This window comes from Abrus precatorius, unplaced genomic scaffold, assembly GCF_003935025.1.
Source record: "Abrus precatorius isolate BTA unplaced genomic scaffold, Abrus_2018 Scaffold2, whole genome shotgun sequence".
Taxonomy (NCBI): Eukaryota; Viridiplantae; Streptophyta; class Magnoliopsida; order Fabales; family Fabaceae; genus Abrus; species Abrus precatorius.
Window position 1 is genome coordinate 11,371,510 of NW_020874362.1, and position 20,720 is coordinate 11,392,229.

General features: G+C 34.1%; 1 protein-coding gene across 1 annotated transcript; it reads right to left on the minus strand.

Moving 5' to 3' along the window:
- Positions 1 to 1,235: 1,235 nt before the first annotated feature.
- LOC113857968 (probable calcium-binding protein CML21) lies at positions 1,236 to 11,414 on the minus strand. Its single transcript, XM_027490331.1, has 5 exons — positions 11,151 to 11,414; positions 9,994 to 10,244; positions 9,376 to 9,578; positions 8,799 to 8,973; positions 1,236 to 1,647 (listed from the first exon to the last, which is right to left on the minus strand). Exons 2-5 carry the CDS (start codon positions 10,190 to 10,192, stop codon positions 1,535 to 1,537), a joined length of 690 nt encoding a protein of 229 aa, XP_027346132.1. The 5' UTR covers positions 10,193 to 10,244; positions 11,151 to 11,414; the 3' UTR covers positions 1,236 to 1,534.
- Positions 11,415 to 20,720: the final 9,306 nt, after the last annotated feature.

Below are 20,720 nucleotides of genomic sequence, written 5' to 3' on the forward strand. Positions count from 1 at the left end.
CCATTATTGAGAATGGAGGTTTTGAACATGGTAATGTTTTCTAAACTAATTTCACAGTTTGAATCAAATTACATAAATTGTTTTTTACCTTAATAAATGTTCAACTATGGAGTAATAATGTTTTATTTGATTTCTTTTATTGGCAATTTTATTGTTCTTGGAAGTTTATACACATGAAGTAAGGACTGTTTCTACACCTTCTAGAAAACCTATTTCAACCTCTCAAATCTGTTTAAATTTGTCCTTTTCATTGAGAACAAAATATTTTCAACTGATTTGATTTTTTTTATCTCTTTGCCAACTTGGTATCTTTCTTAAAACTGATTTGTTAGTTATCAATCATGTTCTTCTTAACTACTCTGACAAAACTATCATATGAGTTTTCTTTTGATTTAAAAAATTCTAAATTTTTGTCTACCAACCAAATTACTAATTAAAACTGAAGATCAAGTTTCTATTTTTCTACATTCTTTGAAAATCAAGCAAGATCTAAATATTAAAAATATTCCTATTGTTTGAGTTTCTTGAAGTTTTTCTTGAAGATATACTTGGATTACTACTTGTACAAGAATTAAAGTTTGTCGTAGATATAGTAGCTAACACATAGCCTACTTCAATAGCTCTTTATATAATGTTACCCTTGGAGATATTAGATAAGTTATTCATTAGACTTAGTATTTCACATGAAGGAGTCCTAGTATTATTAGTTAAAAAGAAAGATGGACACATGAGGTTATGTCAATTAAATAAGGAAACCATTAAGAGTAGATACCAATCAATATAATACATAAATTGATTTATCAATTACAAAGTTCAGTAGTATTCTCTAAGATTGATGTTAGGTTTGAATACTATCAAATTAGAGTCATGGAAGATAATATTCCTAAGACAACTTTTAGGACTAAGTACGGACTGAATATTTACTCATGTCTTTTGGTGGGACTAAAGTTCATGTAATTTTTATAGATTATATGAATATGGTTTTTCATGGTTATTTAAACTGCTTGGTAGTAATTTTTTTAAATGATATAGTAGTATATTCTAGAAGCCGTGAGGAACATAAGGAACATCTTAGTATAGTGCTCCAAATGTTCGTTTTGGGAATAATTTAATAAATCCACGGGTAAATATGCACTTTGCCTATTTTTCTTGTCATTAATCTGCTAGCACTGGCTAATTATAGTTCAATGCATAGCAGAAATGAGTATTGAGAGAAAGACACAGAGAGAGAATGAGAGGAAAAGTAAATACAATCACTATAGTATTTGACAAGTAAATTTCAATATATCTTCAATATAGCCCTAAGTTCTACACTTACCCAATACAATCACTATAGTAGCATTTAACAAGGAAATTTGAATATATTTTCGATACGACACTTAGTTCTACACTTACTATTTACATAGTGAACTTCAGAAATGACAAGTTCATTAAAATTCAACGTGTAGCAACTTGGCCTTTATTGCAAGTGAAAACCGGAAAAGCCTTTTTGCTTGGGCTGAAGAGGCAGTCAAAGATATTTAGATGACGTGATTCAGGCCTCTGAAATTTCCTCATCCTCAACGTCATCAATTCCAACCCAACGTGTAAAAGCAAAAAGGAACTCCTTGAAGTTCACCATTCCATTTTTATCCCAATCCATTTCTTCTGCAGAATTTTGCAGACAAAATAAAATCTATTAGTAACACAGGATTGCTTTGAGTTGTTACAGTATAGAAGTCAGTGGAATGAAGTTCAAAAATAAGTATGGTGCAATGATAATTTTTCCACTATAACAGTATGTAAAGAAACAAAAAAATGAAAACTACGATACCAATAAGTACATATTGATATTTTAAAGGTTAGTTCTATATTTCATGCATGAGCATGTCAAATAATGATCAGAAACAGAAGAATACAACAGAAATAGACAACCTCTCTGCAATAGGAGGAATACCCTATGATGACCTGAATTCCTTTAATGTTGTGATAGGAACTGGGTAAAAAGGGCCCAAGCCCAAAATGAGGGAATATGAAAAGTTAATTACAATTTAGGAGACTGTAGCATGTGTAAAGGAATATAAGGAGAGAAGGGATAGAGGGGAGACGGCATTGTGGTAGTTTGTTGTAAAGCTGTTTAGCTTGTCAGAAAATGGCTCCATGGGCTCTAGGCTGGTTCGGGTTTATCTCTCCTAAAATATTTGTTCAACAATTTGTATATTAATCAATACAATTTCCTATATTTCTTCATATGGATTTGAGGGTTCTATCATGTTGCCTCTGTTATTGTTTTCCCTAAAGTTTCTTGTGATCTTGCCTGATGACTATATGTAACACGTTCTGTGTTTGTGATAAATAGAGAGGCACCGGTAGATCCCATGAACCTAAAGTGGACAAGTCCAGTCCAACTCAATCATGGGCCTTGGATTTGGAAAACGTATGGGAGAAATAAGAAGGGCGCAAAATGGGAGTAACAAAGAGAAATTAGTTATGGAGACCGGAAAGCAGATTGATGTGTAATGTTTCATATGGTGAGAGGAAGAGAGAGAACAGGTCAGTTATGTTTTTTTTCTGTTAGTAGTGAGCAAGGGTGTGAACCTTTGTAGGAGCTTTGCTCTGGGTATTGCAGAATTGATCCTGCAGTATTTTCTCCTTAGTTAATAATACAGTTCATATCTTTTGATTTGGTCTCTCACAATTGGTCCAACCAGCTAGATACCCTTGTTGAGATGAAGAGAAAACGAGAGACATATGATAGAATCCGTGTGTCTTGAATACACAACAGAAAATAATATATATATATATATATATATATATATATATATATATATGTGTGTGTGTGTGTGTGTGTGTGTATTTACAAATATACAGTGATAGGCCCAAGCCCATATCCATCATATGATACACTAACAATAATGTAACACTCTCCCTCAAGCCGGAGCATATAAATCATATGCACCAAGCTTGTTACATATATAATCAATCCTAGGATCCCTTAATGATTTGGTGAAGACATCTACCAACTGATCATTGGAATTAACAAAATGAGTAGTAATGTCTCTAGATAAAATCTTTTCCTTGATGAAATGGCAATCTATCTCACTCTATATTGTTCCCTCATCAGCCTCTCCACCCCTTACCTCCTAGGGTCTTTGGGTCTACGTGTTTTGTTCACAATCTTAGTCCTGGTCTTGATAAATTGTCCGCTAAGTCCCATAAGTGTGTCTTTCTAGGCTTCCCTCGATCTCAGAAGTGGTATAAGTGTTTCTCACCCTCTCTTCGTAGATATCTCATTTCCGCTGATGTCACCTTCTTTGAGTCTTCTCTCTACTTGGAGTCTAATTCCTCACCCTCTGGGTCTGACATAATATCCATCACCACACCTTTTGTCTTTGATCCCTCAGACATGCCCATTGTGCAAGAAGATCCACCACCTCAGCCACCTCTACAAGTTTATCATCGCTCATGTTAAGAAATTTGGGCCTAACTCACTCCTAAAATCTAGCTCTTAAGAGGAGGACTGCCCTAGCCCTTATAAGGAGTATTATGACTCTATTTTTAACCAATGTGGGACATCTTACACCCCCCTACGCTCAGAACTGGACATCTGTGGGCAGCCCAACGTTCAAACTAAATAGACTCTAATACCATGTTGAGATGAAGAGAAAACGAAAGACATATGATAGAATCCGTGTGTCATGAATACATAGCGGAAAATAATATATATATATATATATATATATATATATATATAAGTGTATTTACAAATATACATAGTGATAAGCCCAAGCTCATATCCATCATATGATACACTAACAATAATCTAACAACCCTAATCAGAGAGCAGCTAAAGCATTTGTATGCCAAAGCATAGAAAGGGAGTGAAACTAGCCATGGAAGGTCATTTGAGTTCACTGGAGAGTCTAGTTCAAACACAGGCTGACAGACGATAAGTCATAGATGGACTTACATAATGCAGTTTTCAAGTTGATGGAAGAGATGAAACAGTTGCATTGACATGATCAGAATATGTCACTAGAGTCTTCTGATCCTCAGCCTTGCATGGCCTGCAGTAAAGAAGGTTGAGCTTTCAGGGTTTGACAGCACTGACCCAGGTGCTTGGGTTATTCGAGCTGAGACACACTTTGAAGCTCAAGACACTCGGCCAATAAAGGTGCGACTAGCCAAAATCTCCATGGAGGGGCCTGCAGTTCATTGGTTCAATCTATGGATAGAAAATGAGCCAAAGCCATCAAGGGATAACCTGAAAGTAGCACTACTAAGCAAGTATGAAGGGGCTCTAATGGAGAATCCTTTTGACAGTTTGACAAAGCAACAACAGGATGGAACTATGGATTCATATATTGAAGAGTTTGAGTATCTAGTTTCTCAGGCTCCCAAAATGCCAGAGCAGCAATTCATGGCCCCATTTATGCATGGTCTTCAAGCAGATATTCAACAAACGGATCGTATTCATAAACCAGAAAACAAGGTGAGGATGATGGAGTTAGCGAGAGCAATTGAGGCTGATTTGTTAGGAGATTTGCAGTGTAAAACAACATAAAGGAGGAGCTCAAATATAGGGAGTGGGAGTTACTCTCGTGCTTTGTTTCCGCATTTAGGGTTTAGGGTTACAGAGCCTTTTCCTATGACGCAACTTGGTGCAATAGGAACACAAAATAGGGAGTTTCAAAAGGAGGAAGACAAGTTTGGTGGTTCAAGTTTGAGCAATGTAAAGGGTGGAGCAAGGCAAATCAATAATGGGAAAGACCAAGGAGTGCATCACTTATCATACGGTGAACTAATGGATAGGAAGCAAAAAGGGTTGTGTTTCAAATGTAGCCAAACCTTTCACCCTATGTATCAATGCCCTGAGAGACAGCTTAAGTTAATCATTGTGGATGATGAGCAATTGGAGTAAGGGGAGAAGGAGGTATTAGCCTTGGGGATGGAGGAGCATCCTAGTGGAGAGCTGGAGTGTTCTGCTCTTAGTTGTTATGCAGTGGGTTGAAGAGTTGAATTTTAGCCAAAACCATGAAAATAAAAGGAAAAATCAAGGGAGTTCCATTGGTAATTTTGGTTGAAGGTGGAGCTTCTCATAATTTCATTTCAATGAAGATTGTGGAGTTCTTGGGGTTAGAGTATGACAACACTCCCAAGGTGGAAGTTAGATTAAGAGTTGGGAACTAAAAACAGGTGCAAGGGAGGTGTAGTGGAGAAGTAGTTGAGTTGGAAAACTTGCAAATATGCATCGATTCTTATGCATTTAATATGAAAGAGGTCAACTTATTTTTGGGTGTGGAGTGGTTGGCCACATTGGAAGAAGTCACTACTAATTTGGAGGCAGCAGATCATGAGACTTGAATGGGATGGAAAAAGCATTGAATTGAGGGGTGAGCATATTCGTAGAGGAAGAAATGATTCTCTCTCTAGTTTTCTAAATCAAGAAGAGCAGGAGGTTGAGGGGTCAGTCTGATCCACCAAGTCCCAAAAGGTAGTGGGGCTAAGTGCAGAAACCTTGACCCCAGAGCAGGAAAAGGATGCACAGCAAATTTTACAAGAATTCTCGAAGGTTTTCCAAAAGCCAAAAGAGTTGCTCCCAAGAGATCTAAGGTGCATAATATCACTTTAAAATATGGGGAAGGACCAGTGAATGTTCGACTCAACCCTATAGGTACCCTCATTATCAAAAAGCTGAGATAGAAACACAAGTAGAGGAGCTACTGAATTCGAGGGAAATCAGACCAAGCACAAGTGCTTATTCTAGCCCAGTGATATTAGTGAAGAAGAACTTTATATGGAGAATGTATGTCCATTATAGAGCTCTCAATAAAGCCACAGTCCCAAACAAGAATCTGATCCCCGATATTAAAGAGTTATTATACGAGTTGCATGGAGCTTTTTACTTCTCAAAGTTGGACTCGAAGCCTGGTTATCAGCAGATTCAGTAAGAGAAGAAGACATACCTAATACAGCATTTAGGACCTATAATGGACATTATGAATATTTAGTTATGCCCTTTGGGTTGATGAATGCACCAGCCACTTTTCAATCTTTAATGAATGATGTATTTAGACATTGCTTGAGGAAGTTTGTGTTGGTGTTTTTTGACAACATTTTAACATACAACATTAATTGGAACTCTTATATTCTTCATTTGAGGCATGTTTTGGGCTGCCTTCATGATCATGAGTTGGTGGTGAACTAGAAGAAGGGTCAATTTTATCGTCGATATAATTTCAGCAAAAGAAGTGGCCATGGATCCTGAGAAAGTTCCGGGGGGGAGGGGGGGTGTTAGATTGGCCAGTTCCCAAGTCTATAAGAGGAGTTAGAGGTTTCCTTGGACTATCAGGGTATTATAGAAAGTTTATTAAAGATTATGGCAAAGTTACCAAACCCTTAACAGACCTCACTAAGAAAGGAGGCTTCGAATCCAGTAAACCAGTTCAGGTAGCTTTTGATGAGTAGAAGAAAATTATTATAGAAGCACTAGCTTTGAGACTTCCAGATTTACTAAGGAATTTTTAGTTGAGTGATGCAGCTGGAAGCAGTTCTGATGCAAGACGATAGACCTTTAGCCTATTTTTGAGGAAAACTTAGCTAAGTCTACATATCACAAAGAACTCATGGCATTGGTCTCGTCAATTCAGCACTGCAGACCTTATTTATTGGGAAGAGATTTTAAATTTTTTTCTGATCAGAGAAGTTTGAGGCAGTTGTTGCAGCAGTGAATCACAACTCCAAACCGACAGTGTTGGCTCACAAAATTGTTAGGGTGTGATTTTCAAACCTGGTCTCCAAAACAAGGTTGCTGATGCTTTATATAGGTGTACAGAGGAGCTGGATTTGCAGGTTTTGATTTCAAAACCTGAGTGGTAAGATTGTGAGATAATACAAGAAAGAATCCAGCAAGATCCTTCTGTGAAGATGCTTTCAGATTTGAGGAGCAAGACCCTTCTTCTAGACCTGGGTTTTCTCTACATCATGGTGCTCTATTGTACTATGACAGATTGGTTATCCCTGCAACATCAACTTGGATCCCAACATTACTGTATGAATTTCATAGCACCCCGACAGATGGACATTCAAGGTATTTCAGAATGTACAGGCGGTTGGCTAAATGTTTTTATTGGTGTGGGATAGAAAAGAGAGTTCAAAAGTTTGTTAAAGAATGTGACATTTGTCAACAGAAAAAATATCAAACTCAGTCTCCTGCAGGATTACTTCAGCCATTGGATGTTCCTAAACAAATTTGGGAGGACATAAGTCAAGATCTTGTTACTGCTTTACCAAAGTCCAAGGGATCTAACACTATTTTGGTGATAGTTGATCTTTCTTTTTTCTCCAAATATGTTCACATCATTCAACTTAAACACCCATTCAGAGCTGGGACAGTTGCTTATTCTTTCACTAAGGAAGTGGTTAGACTCCATGGAATCCCCAAGTCCATCATCAGTGACCGAGATCCTTTATTCCTCAATCACTTTTGGAATCAACTCTTCAAACATAATGGCACCAAATTGTGCACAAGTTCCTCATATCATCCAGATACAAATGGGCAAATATATATAGTTAACAAATGTTTGGAGACATATTTACATTGCTTTTTTCTCTGAACAGCAAAAGACTTGGAGTTTGGGCAAAATGGTGGTATAATACCACTTTTCATGCTACAACAGGGGTCAGCCCTTTTCAAGCCGTGTATGTTAGGAAACCCCCTTCTTTGGTGCAGTATGTTTTAGGAGAAACCAAAGTTGAATCAGTTGAAAGAGAATTAATTGATAGGGATCACTCTTGGACAATTGAGATATCACTTACAATGGGCCCAAGAGCATATCAAGAAATTTGCTGATAAGAAGAGGCGGTTTCAGAGTTTTGACGTGGGGGATTGGGTTTTCCTCAAACTAAGGCCTCACAGGCAGCATAGTGTTGTTCAGAGGATCAATCCTAAGCTGGGTCTAGGTTCTATGGCAAATACCAGATTGAAAAGCAGGTGGGGACAGTGACCTACCAGCTGAAACTACCTCCTCAATCTAGGATCCACCTTGTTTTTCACATTTCTCAACATAAAAAGGCAGTGGGAAATTATCAGCCTGCACATGATTTTCCAACTGAGTTGTAGCTAGAAGTGGCCGCGAACATAGTTCGTAAGAAGATTCTTGCAGTTCAATACAAACAGAAGAAAGGGGGTGTTGTTCCTTATTTTGTTAATCAAGTGCAAAGGGCAGCCTGCTGCAGATGCTACTTGGGAAGATGCTCTCACAATTTCCACTCAATTTCCAGATGTTAGCCTTGAGGACAAGGCTTCAATTGATTGGGGGTGGCAATGTTTTGTCCCATGAACCTAAGTGGACAAGTCCAGTCCAACTCAATCATGGGCCTTGGATTTGGAAAACATGTAGTAGGAGAAATAAGAAGGGGCAGAATTGGAATTAGAGAGAAATTAGTTATGGAGAGAAGATTGACATGTAATGTTTCATATAGTGGGGGGAAGAGAGAGAATAGGTCAGTTATGCTCTTTTTCTGTTACTAGTGGGCAAGGGTGTGAACCTTTGTAGGAGCTTTTCTCTGGGTATTGCAGAACTGATTCTGCAGTATTTTCTTCTTCGTTAATAAGACAGTTCATATCTTTTGCCTTGGTCTCTGACAGGCACTCACTTTTCTCAAGAGAGCATGTTAAAGCATATTTCAACACATTAACATATAACACACACTGGTAACATGAGTACAATTGCCTGTGTTTAGACAAGTTTGAATTCTCATTTGAGTGTATATGCACATGTATTTTACAGACAAAGGGAGAGGAAGAGACAACTGACCAAATCTTTTCATAGCTATTCTTCCAGAAGAACGCTCCCCTGATGTAGTTTCATTTATAGCCTGGACCATCTCACTTTTGCTGACATATCCATCTTTATTCTTGTCTAAGAATACAAAGGTATCAACCAAAGTCTCAAATGTGGCCTCCAGATTAGGCATCCCAATTCGTGATTTCTAGAGAAGTCATGGAAAACAACTTGAAAAGGTAGCAAAAATGGAAATTCAAGGCTTATTTTTAATCATGACGAAATTCTAGGCTGTCCTGAAGAAATGCATGAATTAGGAAAGCAAATCCATAACAGAAAATTTCAAATGAACAAATAACCAAATTGTCCAGTAACTCTAAACATCTCCTGAATTTAATAAATGACTGGCTACATAAGCTACAAAAAGAAATAAATCTATATTCAATTCTCAATGGTTATGTATAATAAGCCCAATTAATTCAAACATCAACCAGAGGTCACAGCACACAAGTTAAAATTCTCATCTATATTCTGAATTTGAAAGTTTTAAGAATCTCTCCCCTTATTGTTAATGAAACTAATACAGAACAGGTAATGTGTGCTAGGATACTGCATGAAGTGCTGCAGGGTCATCCTTGAGAAGGTAGACAAGGCAGAGTAGTACAATAAACTCACTGAACTTCATTCCCATATCTTCATTAATATCGCATGCTTCAAAAAGATCATTGATCTCCTCCTCAGTAAAAGAAATTTGCAGCTTACTGAAACACTTTTTCAACTCCTCCTGATCTATTATCCCATTGGAATCCTCGTCTATAAGAAAATCCATAAACACACATCTCTTAGCAACTTAATAAATAAATATGTCAATTTGTATGTGCATCCAACGGTCAAATGAATGCTGGGTTAATGACTTTTTGCTGCACTGCTAGAGCCTATTAGCAAGCTTGACAAATTGCATTTCCAATACAAAAATAAGCATTATTTATTAGTTTGAGTAGACTGAAATCTAATTGAATTTCAATAAAAATTTGAACTTCCAAACATATACTAGCTTCAGTCTTTCATGCATAGGCATAAAAAAATTTAATTGTGACTGCTCACTTAGGCACGAAATTGTGGTATCTACTTTCAGGCCCATATATTTAATTTATAGCAGGCTACTGTTGAAAGGTATCAAATCAAATAAACAACTTAACAGAACGATAAATTTGAATTGGAAACCTACCAAACTGCTCAAATATGGCTTTGCATTTTCTAAGACTCTCATCAATTTTTGGGAATTTCAAGATTATAGTGTTGAATGATTTCACTGAACTTCCTTGAGATTCCCTCCGCTGCATTGCTTCAACCATTTTAGCCTCAAGCTTTGTTTCTGGTATCCAAGCCTTTCTGGGTGATTCACTCTTTCCTAATGCACCTCCCATTGCCAATCAATAAATTAAAGCAGGCTTGCTTGACAAATGGTGCCTTTGGTGCCTGGCAAGTAAGAGTAAAAAACATTAAAATATTTAGCTATTCAACATAGGTATGGTGTAGACCACGACACCAAGTGCCTAACTTGCAAACAGTTTGAAAAAGAAAGTAAAAATTATTTTTCACTGTGTCACTCTATTTATTTGCATACATTTCATTATTTGTTTTCTCCTACTGATGATCAATTTTACAAATAAGTTCTTTCAGAATCACCATATTAGGGTGAAGCACTTCACTTGATCCTTTGACCTGACAGCAACTTGTCTTGAAATCAAAACTTCCAAGTACATCATCATATGATCTATCTTGGCTGTCAATTTCAAGTGTCCTAAATGGAAATGTAACAAACTTTTATGACCCCGATTAATTTATTGTTATCTTTTTTGGTGAGCAAAGCTTTAAGCCCAAGATTAACCCATTAACTAGTTTTAGTGAGCACGTAAGATATAGTCCAACATGTGAAATATGTTCTTTTACTAAAGAAAAAGCGACACCCAAATGTGATATGGGAGAAGTATATCAGTTTTTACCGGACAAAAAGAAGAAGACATAACCATTTTTTGCACATGTAATTTGAATCGATTGTTTCAAGAATTTATACCAGATGCTTGATGGGAACTCCATTAACAATTTTGATAATTTTATAGATACACAGAATCACATGCAAAAAAAGGAATCCAACTTATAACCTCACGATAATTCAATAAAAAATAATTGGGTCACACACAAGTATGGCATATTCCGTCCAGTTTGTTCCTGAATTTGAAAGATTACAACAAAAGTGGAAACAGGAGCATGCAAAGGTCGTTGATCAGTTTGCAATATCACACATATTGAAAGGAATTTAAATAGAATGAAATAAATAGATAAAAGAGGGAAATTTAATTAAAATAAAAGTGCAAAGTGTACCTTATGAGCAGGGAGAAGAAGGAGCAAGAGTTAGCTCCCAAGCTCCTTGGATTGAAAGTGAATAGGAAGAGGAGAAACAGTGGTTGGTGGTGGGTGTTGCAGATTGAAGATGTTCAGAGAAAGATGCATCAACAGAAGAAGGTTGAATTTAGAATACCAAACATAGAAAAGTGAGATTTGTTAACTCAGTCTGGGCCTTCATGTGTCTCCCTGCCTATATTTGTGCTGCTCCCACCACGTCTTGTCCTACCTCTCCATTTCACCGCATCTTTTTCTACGTTTATTTTATTTATTACAATATTAATCTCCCACGTTATATTAAATTAATTGCATATTATTGTAAAAATTTATCATAACCTTCAATATATTTTATTCTTTAAAATAAATTAGATTTAAATTTAAATTTTTATATTTTAAAAAATATTAGTTTTGATAATTTTTACTGATGCGACATATAAAAAAAACTATATTTAATATAAAACTTTGACATGTTAAAAGATATGAGTCACAGTTTTACTTAACATTCATTAGAGATTATAATTAATAATTTAAAAATACAGAATTATAAAATAGTTAAAAATTAAAATCAATATTTAATTATAGTTTATAAACACAAGTTATAACATATTATTTTATATCTCCTGCCCCCTCCCAAACCAGGAGATATAAAATCTGATGTGTAAAAAAAATATAAGTAACAGCATTTTTAGAAATATTAATAATATAAAATCCATCCTTGTGATATTAGTTATTAAAAATTTGTAATATTAAAGAAGTCTTTAATGATTAAAAACAATGATATATAAAGAAATACAAAAGATGTTGAATTGCGTTTTATGAGTTTTTAAAATAAATTTAGAAATTTTTTGCAAAGCATTCAAGAAAACTAAGAAACAGAAGTGACGAATTGTTATATATATATATATATATATATATATATTTATTTATTTATTTATTTATTTTATTTATTTTTTTTATAGGTAAAGTAGAAACTAGTCTTGGTCAAGAACTAATTTATTTTAACTGTTATCACAGTAAGTCTTATGAATAGAAATATTTTGGACTCTCTGTTTCACTACGCCAGAAATGAGCTTTTGAAGCGTTAACTTAGATAGCGGTTAATAAAAACTATTTTGTAATTATAAATTTAGAGAGCGGTTCTCTATTAACCGCTCTCAGATCTATATTTCTGAGAGCGGTTTCTTTGTTAACCGCTCTTAGAATTATACTTCTGAGAGCGATTCTCTATTAACTGCTCTCTAAAGTCACACATTAGAGAGCGGTTAATAAAGAACTGCTCTCTAATTTCATTCTTGGAGAGCGGTTAATGAAGAACCACTCTCTAATGTTATTAAAGTTATTTATAAATAAACACGCTCAACGTATTTCTTCTTCATAGTTAACAAAGTTGGTCTCTTTCACTGTAAGTTTCTTCTCTGCTCTGTTATGTTTTCTTCATCTTCTCTATTAGTCTGCTCTCTTCGCCTTCTCTTGCTAACAAATTAGTTTTTTTTTCCATATGTAAGTACCTTTTCATTCTGTGTTAGTATGCTCTCTTCATCTTCTTTACGCTAACAAATTAATTTTTTTCACATCTGTATGTATTTCTATATTCTCTCTTTCTTTCTTCTCTTTGTTAACGATGAATCATCCATTCTCTCTTTCTTTCTTTTTCTCTCTATTAATGTTAAAAATTATCTTATTAATTTGTTCTCTTTTTTCTTTGCTTACTTGTGTTTCGTTCATGCAGATGTGGATTGCTTGGTTAACACCAAATATATAAACTAAGATTCAATTTTGATTTGTGATAAAAATGAAGAAAACTCACAAAGAAATTAATTTTAAATTTTGATTTAAACGTAATAATAAATTTTTATTTTGCAACAGAAAACTCACAAAGAAATCAATTTCAAATTTCACGGTTTAAATTTATACTTTGGAGAGCGGTTCCACGCAGAACCGCTCTCAAATGTTACACCTATACTTTGGAGAGCGATTTCGCTTGAAACCTCTCTCTAATCTTAACATCTGATAGCAGTTCTTTAACCACTCTCTTAAATATAATACATCAGATAGCGCAAGATTTTAGAGCAGTTTTAAACGCTCTCTAATTCAAAATGGAACTGCTTTCAGATCTCTATTTTAGCGTAGTGTTTCTTAATATTCGTTTTCATGGGTTAAACATGAAAGAGGGATCTATTCCTATAGCTTTAATCTATAAGATTCAATATAAGGTCATGACTTCTTGTGCATCTAGAGTCTTTCTCAAACCTAAAAAAGGTGAGACTACTTTGTTTATTACAGATATGACAAAGGCTAATATCTCTTTACCCAGAATCATCAAGTGGGATGAAGTTACCCTCCCAGAGAAGTGGGTTATGGACAAGGCCTAGATCTGCTTCTCAAATTCAAGATATTTCTCAGGACACTTCTGAGAAAGTTGAAATAACTTTCAATAGGAGAAACTCTTTTTCTTCCAAGATGGATGCTTTTAGTAGACAATCTGATTTTGTATCTACGAGGAGATTATTCTCTTCCAAATCCCAAACCTTTAGATCTGTAACTCATGATCCTTCTCATATAAACCTACAAAGATTAGATACCTCTTCTATTATTCTTAGAACTGTTTACTAAACCTCCAATAAGGAAGATAAAAATCTGAGTATTCAATCTCCAACTTATTCTTCCCTTAATGAGTCTTATGATATTGTCTCATAAGTTTATTATAGATAAGGAAACCCTTAGGAAAGATTTCTATTCTAAGGATTGGAAAATTCAATTAGAGTGGTTTTTTCATAATTACAAGGGTAGTAATAGATCCAACATCCAAGAGAAATTTTATAAATTTCTCGAAAAAGTTGAGCAGAACATTCCTTTCCTTGATTGATTTCATGCTTATACCATTTAAAACAATTTAGATTACCCTTGGCAGGAAGATATTATTAGTACATCTTCTGCTAATGTTATTTCTTGGTAGATCAAAGATGGACAAATAGTTCAAAGTGATCTTCCTCCTTCAACCCAGTTCTAGTTGCCTAAATTAAAAGATAATTGTGGCAACCTTGTAATAGCAACACCATTCAAAACCAAGATTACTGATGAATCTATCACTTCTAATGATATTCAGGGCCTCCTGGAAAAGACCAACTATACCAATAAGTACCTTCAAGTCTTAGGAGACAAGATTAGCAGAGATCTTATCTCTACTAGCAATCTGAAAGAAGAAGCATCTTCTTCTGCTCCTCTAGAAAAACCTCTTTTCAAACCTTTTAAGATTAGTGCCAAAGCCAAACAGAAAATCCTAGAGCTTAGGCAAAAAGAGAAATCAAAAACTTTAGAAGACAATCAGAACAAATTGCTTAATAAAATCACTAGTATGCTTACAACTGTTCCTGATACTCCTCAAACTTCTGAAAAGTCTAGTGCCAAACCAAAAACTAGGTCTCTCTCTAAGACTGTCAATGTCATTTCTAAAGCTGATTCAGAACAATTTTCTGAAATAGATTCTGTCTTAAATATCAATCCAGTAAATACAAATAATAAGAATTGAAAATCTTCTTCTAAATTTTATTACACTAGAGCTACTGCTCCTGATCTAGTCTTAGAAGAAGGTCATGATCATAATATCCAAAACTTTAATCCAAATGACATTTATGTTTGGAACATAGATGGTAAGTCAAAGTACAATATTATTTCTACTCTACAACACATGTCCATTGTTTCCATGGGCTATTATACCAACATGATTATGCTGAAGATACCATTGTTCATATCTTAGTCACTGGGTTTTCCAGACAACTCAAAGGATGGTGGAATAATTATCTCACTGAAACTGATAGAGAAAAGATCCTCTCTGCAGTTAAAATTAATGATAAGGGAAAAGCTATTGTTAACAATGATGAACAGCTCCTTGATGCAGTGTATACCCTCTTAGACATTATATCTCAACATTTCTTAGGAGATCTATCTTTATAGAGAGACAGATCTGCTGAGTTATCATCCAACCTTAAGTGTAGAACCTTAGACGACTATAAATGGTATAAAGATACCTTTTTGTCTAGAGTTTATACTAGAGAAGACAGCCAACAACCTTTTTGGAAAGAAATATTCTTAGCTAGTCTTCCCAAATCTTTCAGAGATCTAGTTAGAAGCAAACTCAGAAATCAATCTGTCAATGGAGAAATTCCTTATCATAGTCTTAGTTATGGTCAACTCCCATACTATTATCACAAAAATAGCTCTGAAAGTTTGTCAAGAAGATAAGATTCAGAGACAACTAGCCAAGGAAAGAGTCCAAAGTATTTCTATCTATAAGACTCACTATCTTGTTTAGCTAATAGTTAAAATAAATTGGTCCTTGGCTAAGACTAGTTTCTACTGTACCTATAAGGAAATCTTCAAATCTATTGTGTCTAACATCTCTGAGCCACATTAGGACAGCGACATCTATACCAATGTCAATTAAAAGTTTAATTGCTACCTAGACACAACCTATATGGAAAAACTTATATTTTCTCTGGTGTTCATGTATAGAATGTTTTGAGAGGAGATGGAATTCTTCTACTATTTCTTGTCCTAAAGGAATATTGATTTCAACAGTCTTGATAATATAATCAGAACTATTTCTCTTGGTTTGTTTTTCAAGCACATATAATGTATCCTGAGGGATTTTTGGAATAGTCTAGTCATCCATGCTTTGATTAATCTCTTCGAAGTGAACTTCTTCGTCAAAGAGATTATGTTTTGGTGTAATCTCAGGAGACTGTTTCTCCTAATCATTAAAGAGAAGATTTTTAGTTGTAGAAAAAGAAGAGGATGAATTAGAATTAGATCAGAGGAAAATGAGGGAGAAAGAGCGAAATAAATGAGACATCATAAAATAAAACCTCTAGTTCATCACCCTCATTTGGTTCCATAAAAACATATACTGTTAAATCTTTTATAACTTTTTCTTCTAGACCTGGTTATTTGTGGATTTTTTTTTTGTATAAAAACACAAATTTACACAGATTAAATTATCTTCACTATAGCCGCCAGCTTCTTATGTTCTTTTTTTTCTTTTGAATACAGCATTGTCGAATCAGCCTTACTGCCCTTAACACATACACGAGACTTACTGTTGCAGCCCTATTCAAAAGAAACTAAGAACTACTGTGCATCCAGTAATGACATTTCAGAAAAATTAAACTATACATAAATTAAAAATCCAGATCTAGACGAACATAGTTATAATAGATCCACAGATATATTCCTACTTTCCCATCAGGCTCTGATACCAGATAACCCGAAGTGGATCAAGGAAGAAAAATTAAAGACTAAAAGAAAAGTAGGCATTAGCAAGACTACTAAATGAAATGTAGAAAATGTAAATGCCAGAATTTAAAACATTAGAACTAGAATGGTGGTAGAACTAGCACAAATCTAATAGAGGGAGAAGAGAAGAAAGTAGGATGACGGTAATCTGAACAGAACTAGCTAAGAGGGAGAAGAGAGAAAATTGTATAAAAATAATATTTTATTAAAACTAAAAGAAAAGCTTACAAGAGATTGTTTCACTCGGAGCTTCTCTCTCTAAAACTTTCTTTTATGACTAAATGAAAAGGGTGTCTCACATCATGGTCAAGGAATCCTTTTATAGAAAATTAAAATATTGTTTTTACAGTTCTGGTTAATAACAGGAACTATTATTTACAGTACAGGTTACAATTTTTGAATATCTATGCCGAAACAATCATCTTCATTCTGATAGAAGTTTTTGACATTTTTGGACTGGGTATCCTTTTTTGAAGAAGTTTAAGGTTAATCTTAATTTTGAAGAAGAAGAAAAACATCTTTAAGATTATCTTTCAATTTTTCTTTTGAATAACATCCTGATAATAAGGCTGCAATTCTGGATTTCTGATTTAGAAATAGGAATGTTGTTGGATCAGCAAGTTTCAACAATTTAGGATTAGCTCAAAAGTATTCATTCACTTCTGAAGGTCCTGCATGGTCTGCATTGAATTGGTTTCACCATTTCACAAAAGAATGCCTATGAAGGATGAGGAGTATTTATTCTTTGTCTATTTTGCTGTATCTGTATTGCCATGAGAATACCCAGGCTAGAGCAAAAATAGAGAAATATTTAAGGTCTACAGAGATTCTTGATTCCTGTAAATATCTGCTCTTGAAATGAGTATATCCTTCTTTTACTGGAGAAGGAAAAATCTTTTCTATTAGTCCAAAGAAGTCCTACCATTGCAAGAACCAATTTGAAAAATCATAATTTTGATTCTTTTCTAAATAGATTAACCAAGAATGTCGATTAAGCTTATTTTGAAATAAAAAAAACTCTGGTCCAAGCATCAATATAATCCCAATAGTTGTAACCTACTAGATCAAATGGTTGGGAGAATTTTTTGTAAGAATTTAAATTTTTCCAAAGTTTTTTGGACTTATCACTTTAAGAATTTGAATGGTTGAATGGATGATGATTGATGGATCTTTTTTATCTTTGTAATGTTTAATGGAAACAGAATCTAAATTCACTAAGATAAATTCGTAAAATTGTCTGGTTTTATTCAAAGCATGTGGTCTAAAATGAAAATCAGGAGGGAAGGCTTTAGAAATGACTTTGTAAGGATTTTTATACCAAAATTTAGGTTCCATCTGTAATACTGAGGAAAATTTTCCTTTAGCGAGATAATGTGATGGATTTTGGGATTTTTTAGAAGTTTGAATTTGTTTATTCTTTTGGAGAGAAACATCTTTACTAGTTTCTCCAAAGAGGCTAGCTATTTGGGTTAAGGATTGAACAATGATGTTTAAGCTTGTTAAGTCTAATTTCATTTCATCTTCAGAGGCAATACCTGCTCAATATTTCTTAGATAGACTACCCAAGTTTCCTTGTTGGATGGCTAAGAAAGTACTAATGGGTAAAGCATAATCTACTTTTGTTTATTTGGATATTTTGGACTGGGAAGAAGAATCAATCTTGTTGGATGAGTCTTTTACAGGAATCATAGATTGTTGAGTAGATGACTCTACAATTTGGATGGCTTTCTGGATGGATAACACAGCCAGAGTAGATGACCTCGAGGAATCTGATTAAGAGTCTGCCGAGACAGACTTTGCTTTTGCTTTATTAAGAGTCAGAGCTAATCTGACCCTTCCTTTGGAAGTTCCTCCACCCCTTGAATGGGCCATACCTTTCTAGGCATATCACTTGTCCTGTAAAAATTCACGAGTAAGGTAATCAAGGAGGGAGTTTGAAGTGCCTTTGAGATATTCAATTTCAAAATAAAAAACACTTCAAATTGCTTGCCATCTTGCAAAAATTTATTTAGAAGCAAGGTTTTTAACATCTTTTTGTAAAATTTCTTTAACAGATTTAAAGTCTACTCTAATAAGAAATTTTTGGTTTAATAAATCTAATTGAGATTTTGAAAAGCATAAAACAATTGCTAAAACTTCTTTCTTAACCGTTGAATAGATCTGTTGTGCAAAATTCTAATATTTTGAAGTATATGCAATAATATGCTCACGGGAGTCGACTCTTTGTTTGAAAATGCCACCATAACCTATGTCAGAGGTATCAATTTTGACAATTTTGAATGGTTGAGAAATTGGAAGATAAAGACACTTTATATCCTTTACTTTGGTTTTGATTTTCTTGACGACATTAGTATGAACATCCGTTCAGGAAGGAGGATTCTTTTTAAGCCTATCATGTAGAGGCTTAATGATGTTGTTAAGGTGCGGAATAAAATCACCTATATAATTTAGACATCCTAAAAACCTTTGTAACTGGGTTTTATCAAAGATTCTATCAAGAAATTTATTAGCAAATTTAATAAATCTGCTTGCTTGTTAACATAGAATGTAGAACAAGACTATGGACTCTTACTTTTTCTGATAAGTTTTTTGTCTAAGAGATCTTTAATCTCTTTTTGACAATAATGGATGAGTTTCTCATTCATTTGAATAGGTCTCGCCTTAGTAGGAATTTGACTTTATTTAAAATCTACCTCATAAGGAAGACTGACAATATGATTCTTTCTATTCTAGAAAGCATTAAGAAGGTCAGAACATATAGAAGATTGAATGGATTCTAAAAGAGATTGAATCTTTTTCTGAAGTGATGAGTTTTTCAATTGATTATCAATATTAGCAAAACAAACTTCTTCTTTCAAAAAGTTAGTTTGATTAATTTTATTTTGAATAAAATTCATATTTCTAGTAAAAGGTTTGTTAGAAAATTTAAATGTTATTTGCTTACCTAAATGATAAGTTGAAATTCCTTCCTTTGAAATTTGAAGCAGGAAAAGAGCTTTAATAAAAGGTGTTCTCCAAATAACTTCATTTTTCAAATTCTTAACAAGGATAAAGTTTGTTTCTACCTTAATTAAAACTTTGATTTTCAATAATAGTTTTAGATAATTTATAATTAATTTTAAGCTTCGAACCACTCGCAGTGCTAAGTTTTTCAGAAGTTTTCTCAAAGTATTTAGTAGGAATTAATCCTTCTAAGATACAATTTGAATATGCACCTGTATCAAAGAGAGCCAAAAGTATCAAGAACAAAATCATCAATAATGATTCTGATGTTAATATAAAATTTTTAAATTTTGACATTGTTGATCAAATTCATAAAAATTTCTTCAGGATTATCGGAATCAATTTTTTCAGAATCTTTTTTCTCATAGAGTTGTTCTTTTGCAACTTCAGATTCATTATCATCTTCAAGTTGCGAAAGAATAACTTGATGAATTTGTTGCTATTCTTTGATTTCACGAATCTCCCTTTTGAGATTGTTAATCTCAATCTAAAGATCCTGTAAAGTGGTTGGTGTTATATTAGAATTATTTTCTAATCTTTTGAAGATATTAGTTATACCAAACTTATTTGATGTGAAAAGTTCTTTTAGTTTTGATGAATCCACACTTTATAGATATTTTGTTTGGTTTTTTATAAAGTTTTAATAGAAAAAAATAGACTTAGAGATTGTAAATAACATTAAAATCTCATTTAGGTAAAAAAACAATAGCTTTCTTAATTTTTGTCTTATTTCTATTAATTTTTGTGAATATATTTTGCAATTTTGATCATTTGAATAACTGTACAGGAAATTCTAGACAAATTTCACAAATTTTTGGCTCTTTGGAAAAATATGAACTGAGAGTAACCACTTTCAGATACCAGAGTGATCACTCCAGGGAGCTGATTTCAAGGAATAGGCCAGAGTAACCACTTTCAGATACCAGAGTGATCACTCCAGAAGCTCCAGACCCCAAGTCCCTGCGCGTAAACACTCTCAGAAGTGAGAGTAATCACTCCAGAGACGCCCAGAAGGAAGTGCCTTGCGCGTAAACACTCTCATAAGTGAGAATGTTCACTCCAGAGAGCTCCAGACTCAAAGTGCCTGCGCGTAATCACTCTCACTCTAGAAAGAAAAAAATCTAAAGTTGCTGCGCATAAACACTCTTGTTTACAGAGTGATTACTATGGGGCCATGTCAAACTTAGTATATATAGATTTTTAGAAATTAGGGTACAGATCCTTTGCATAATTTTAGATTCTTTTGCCACTTTG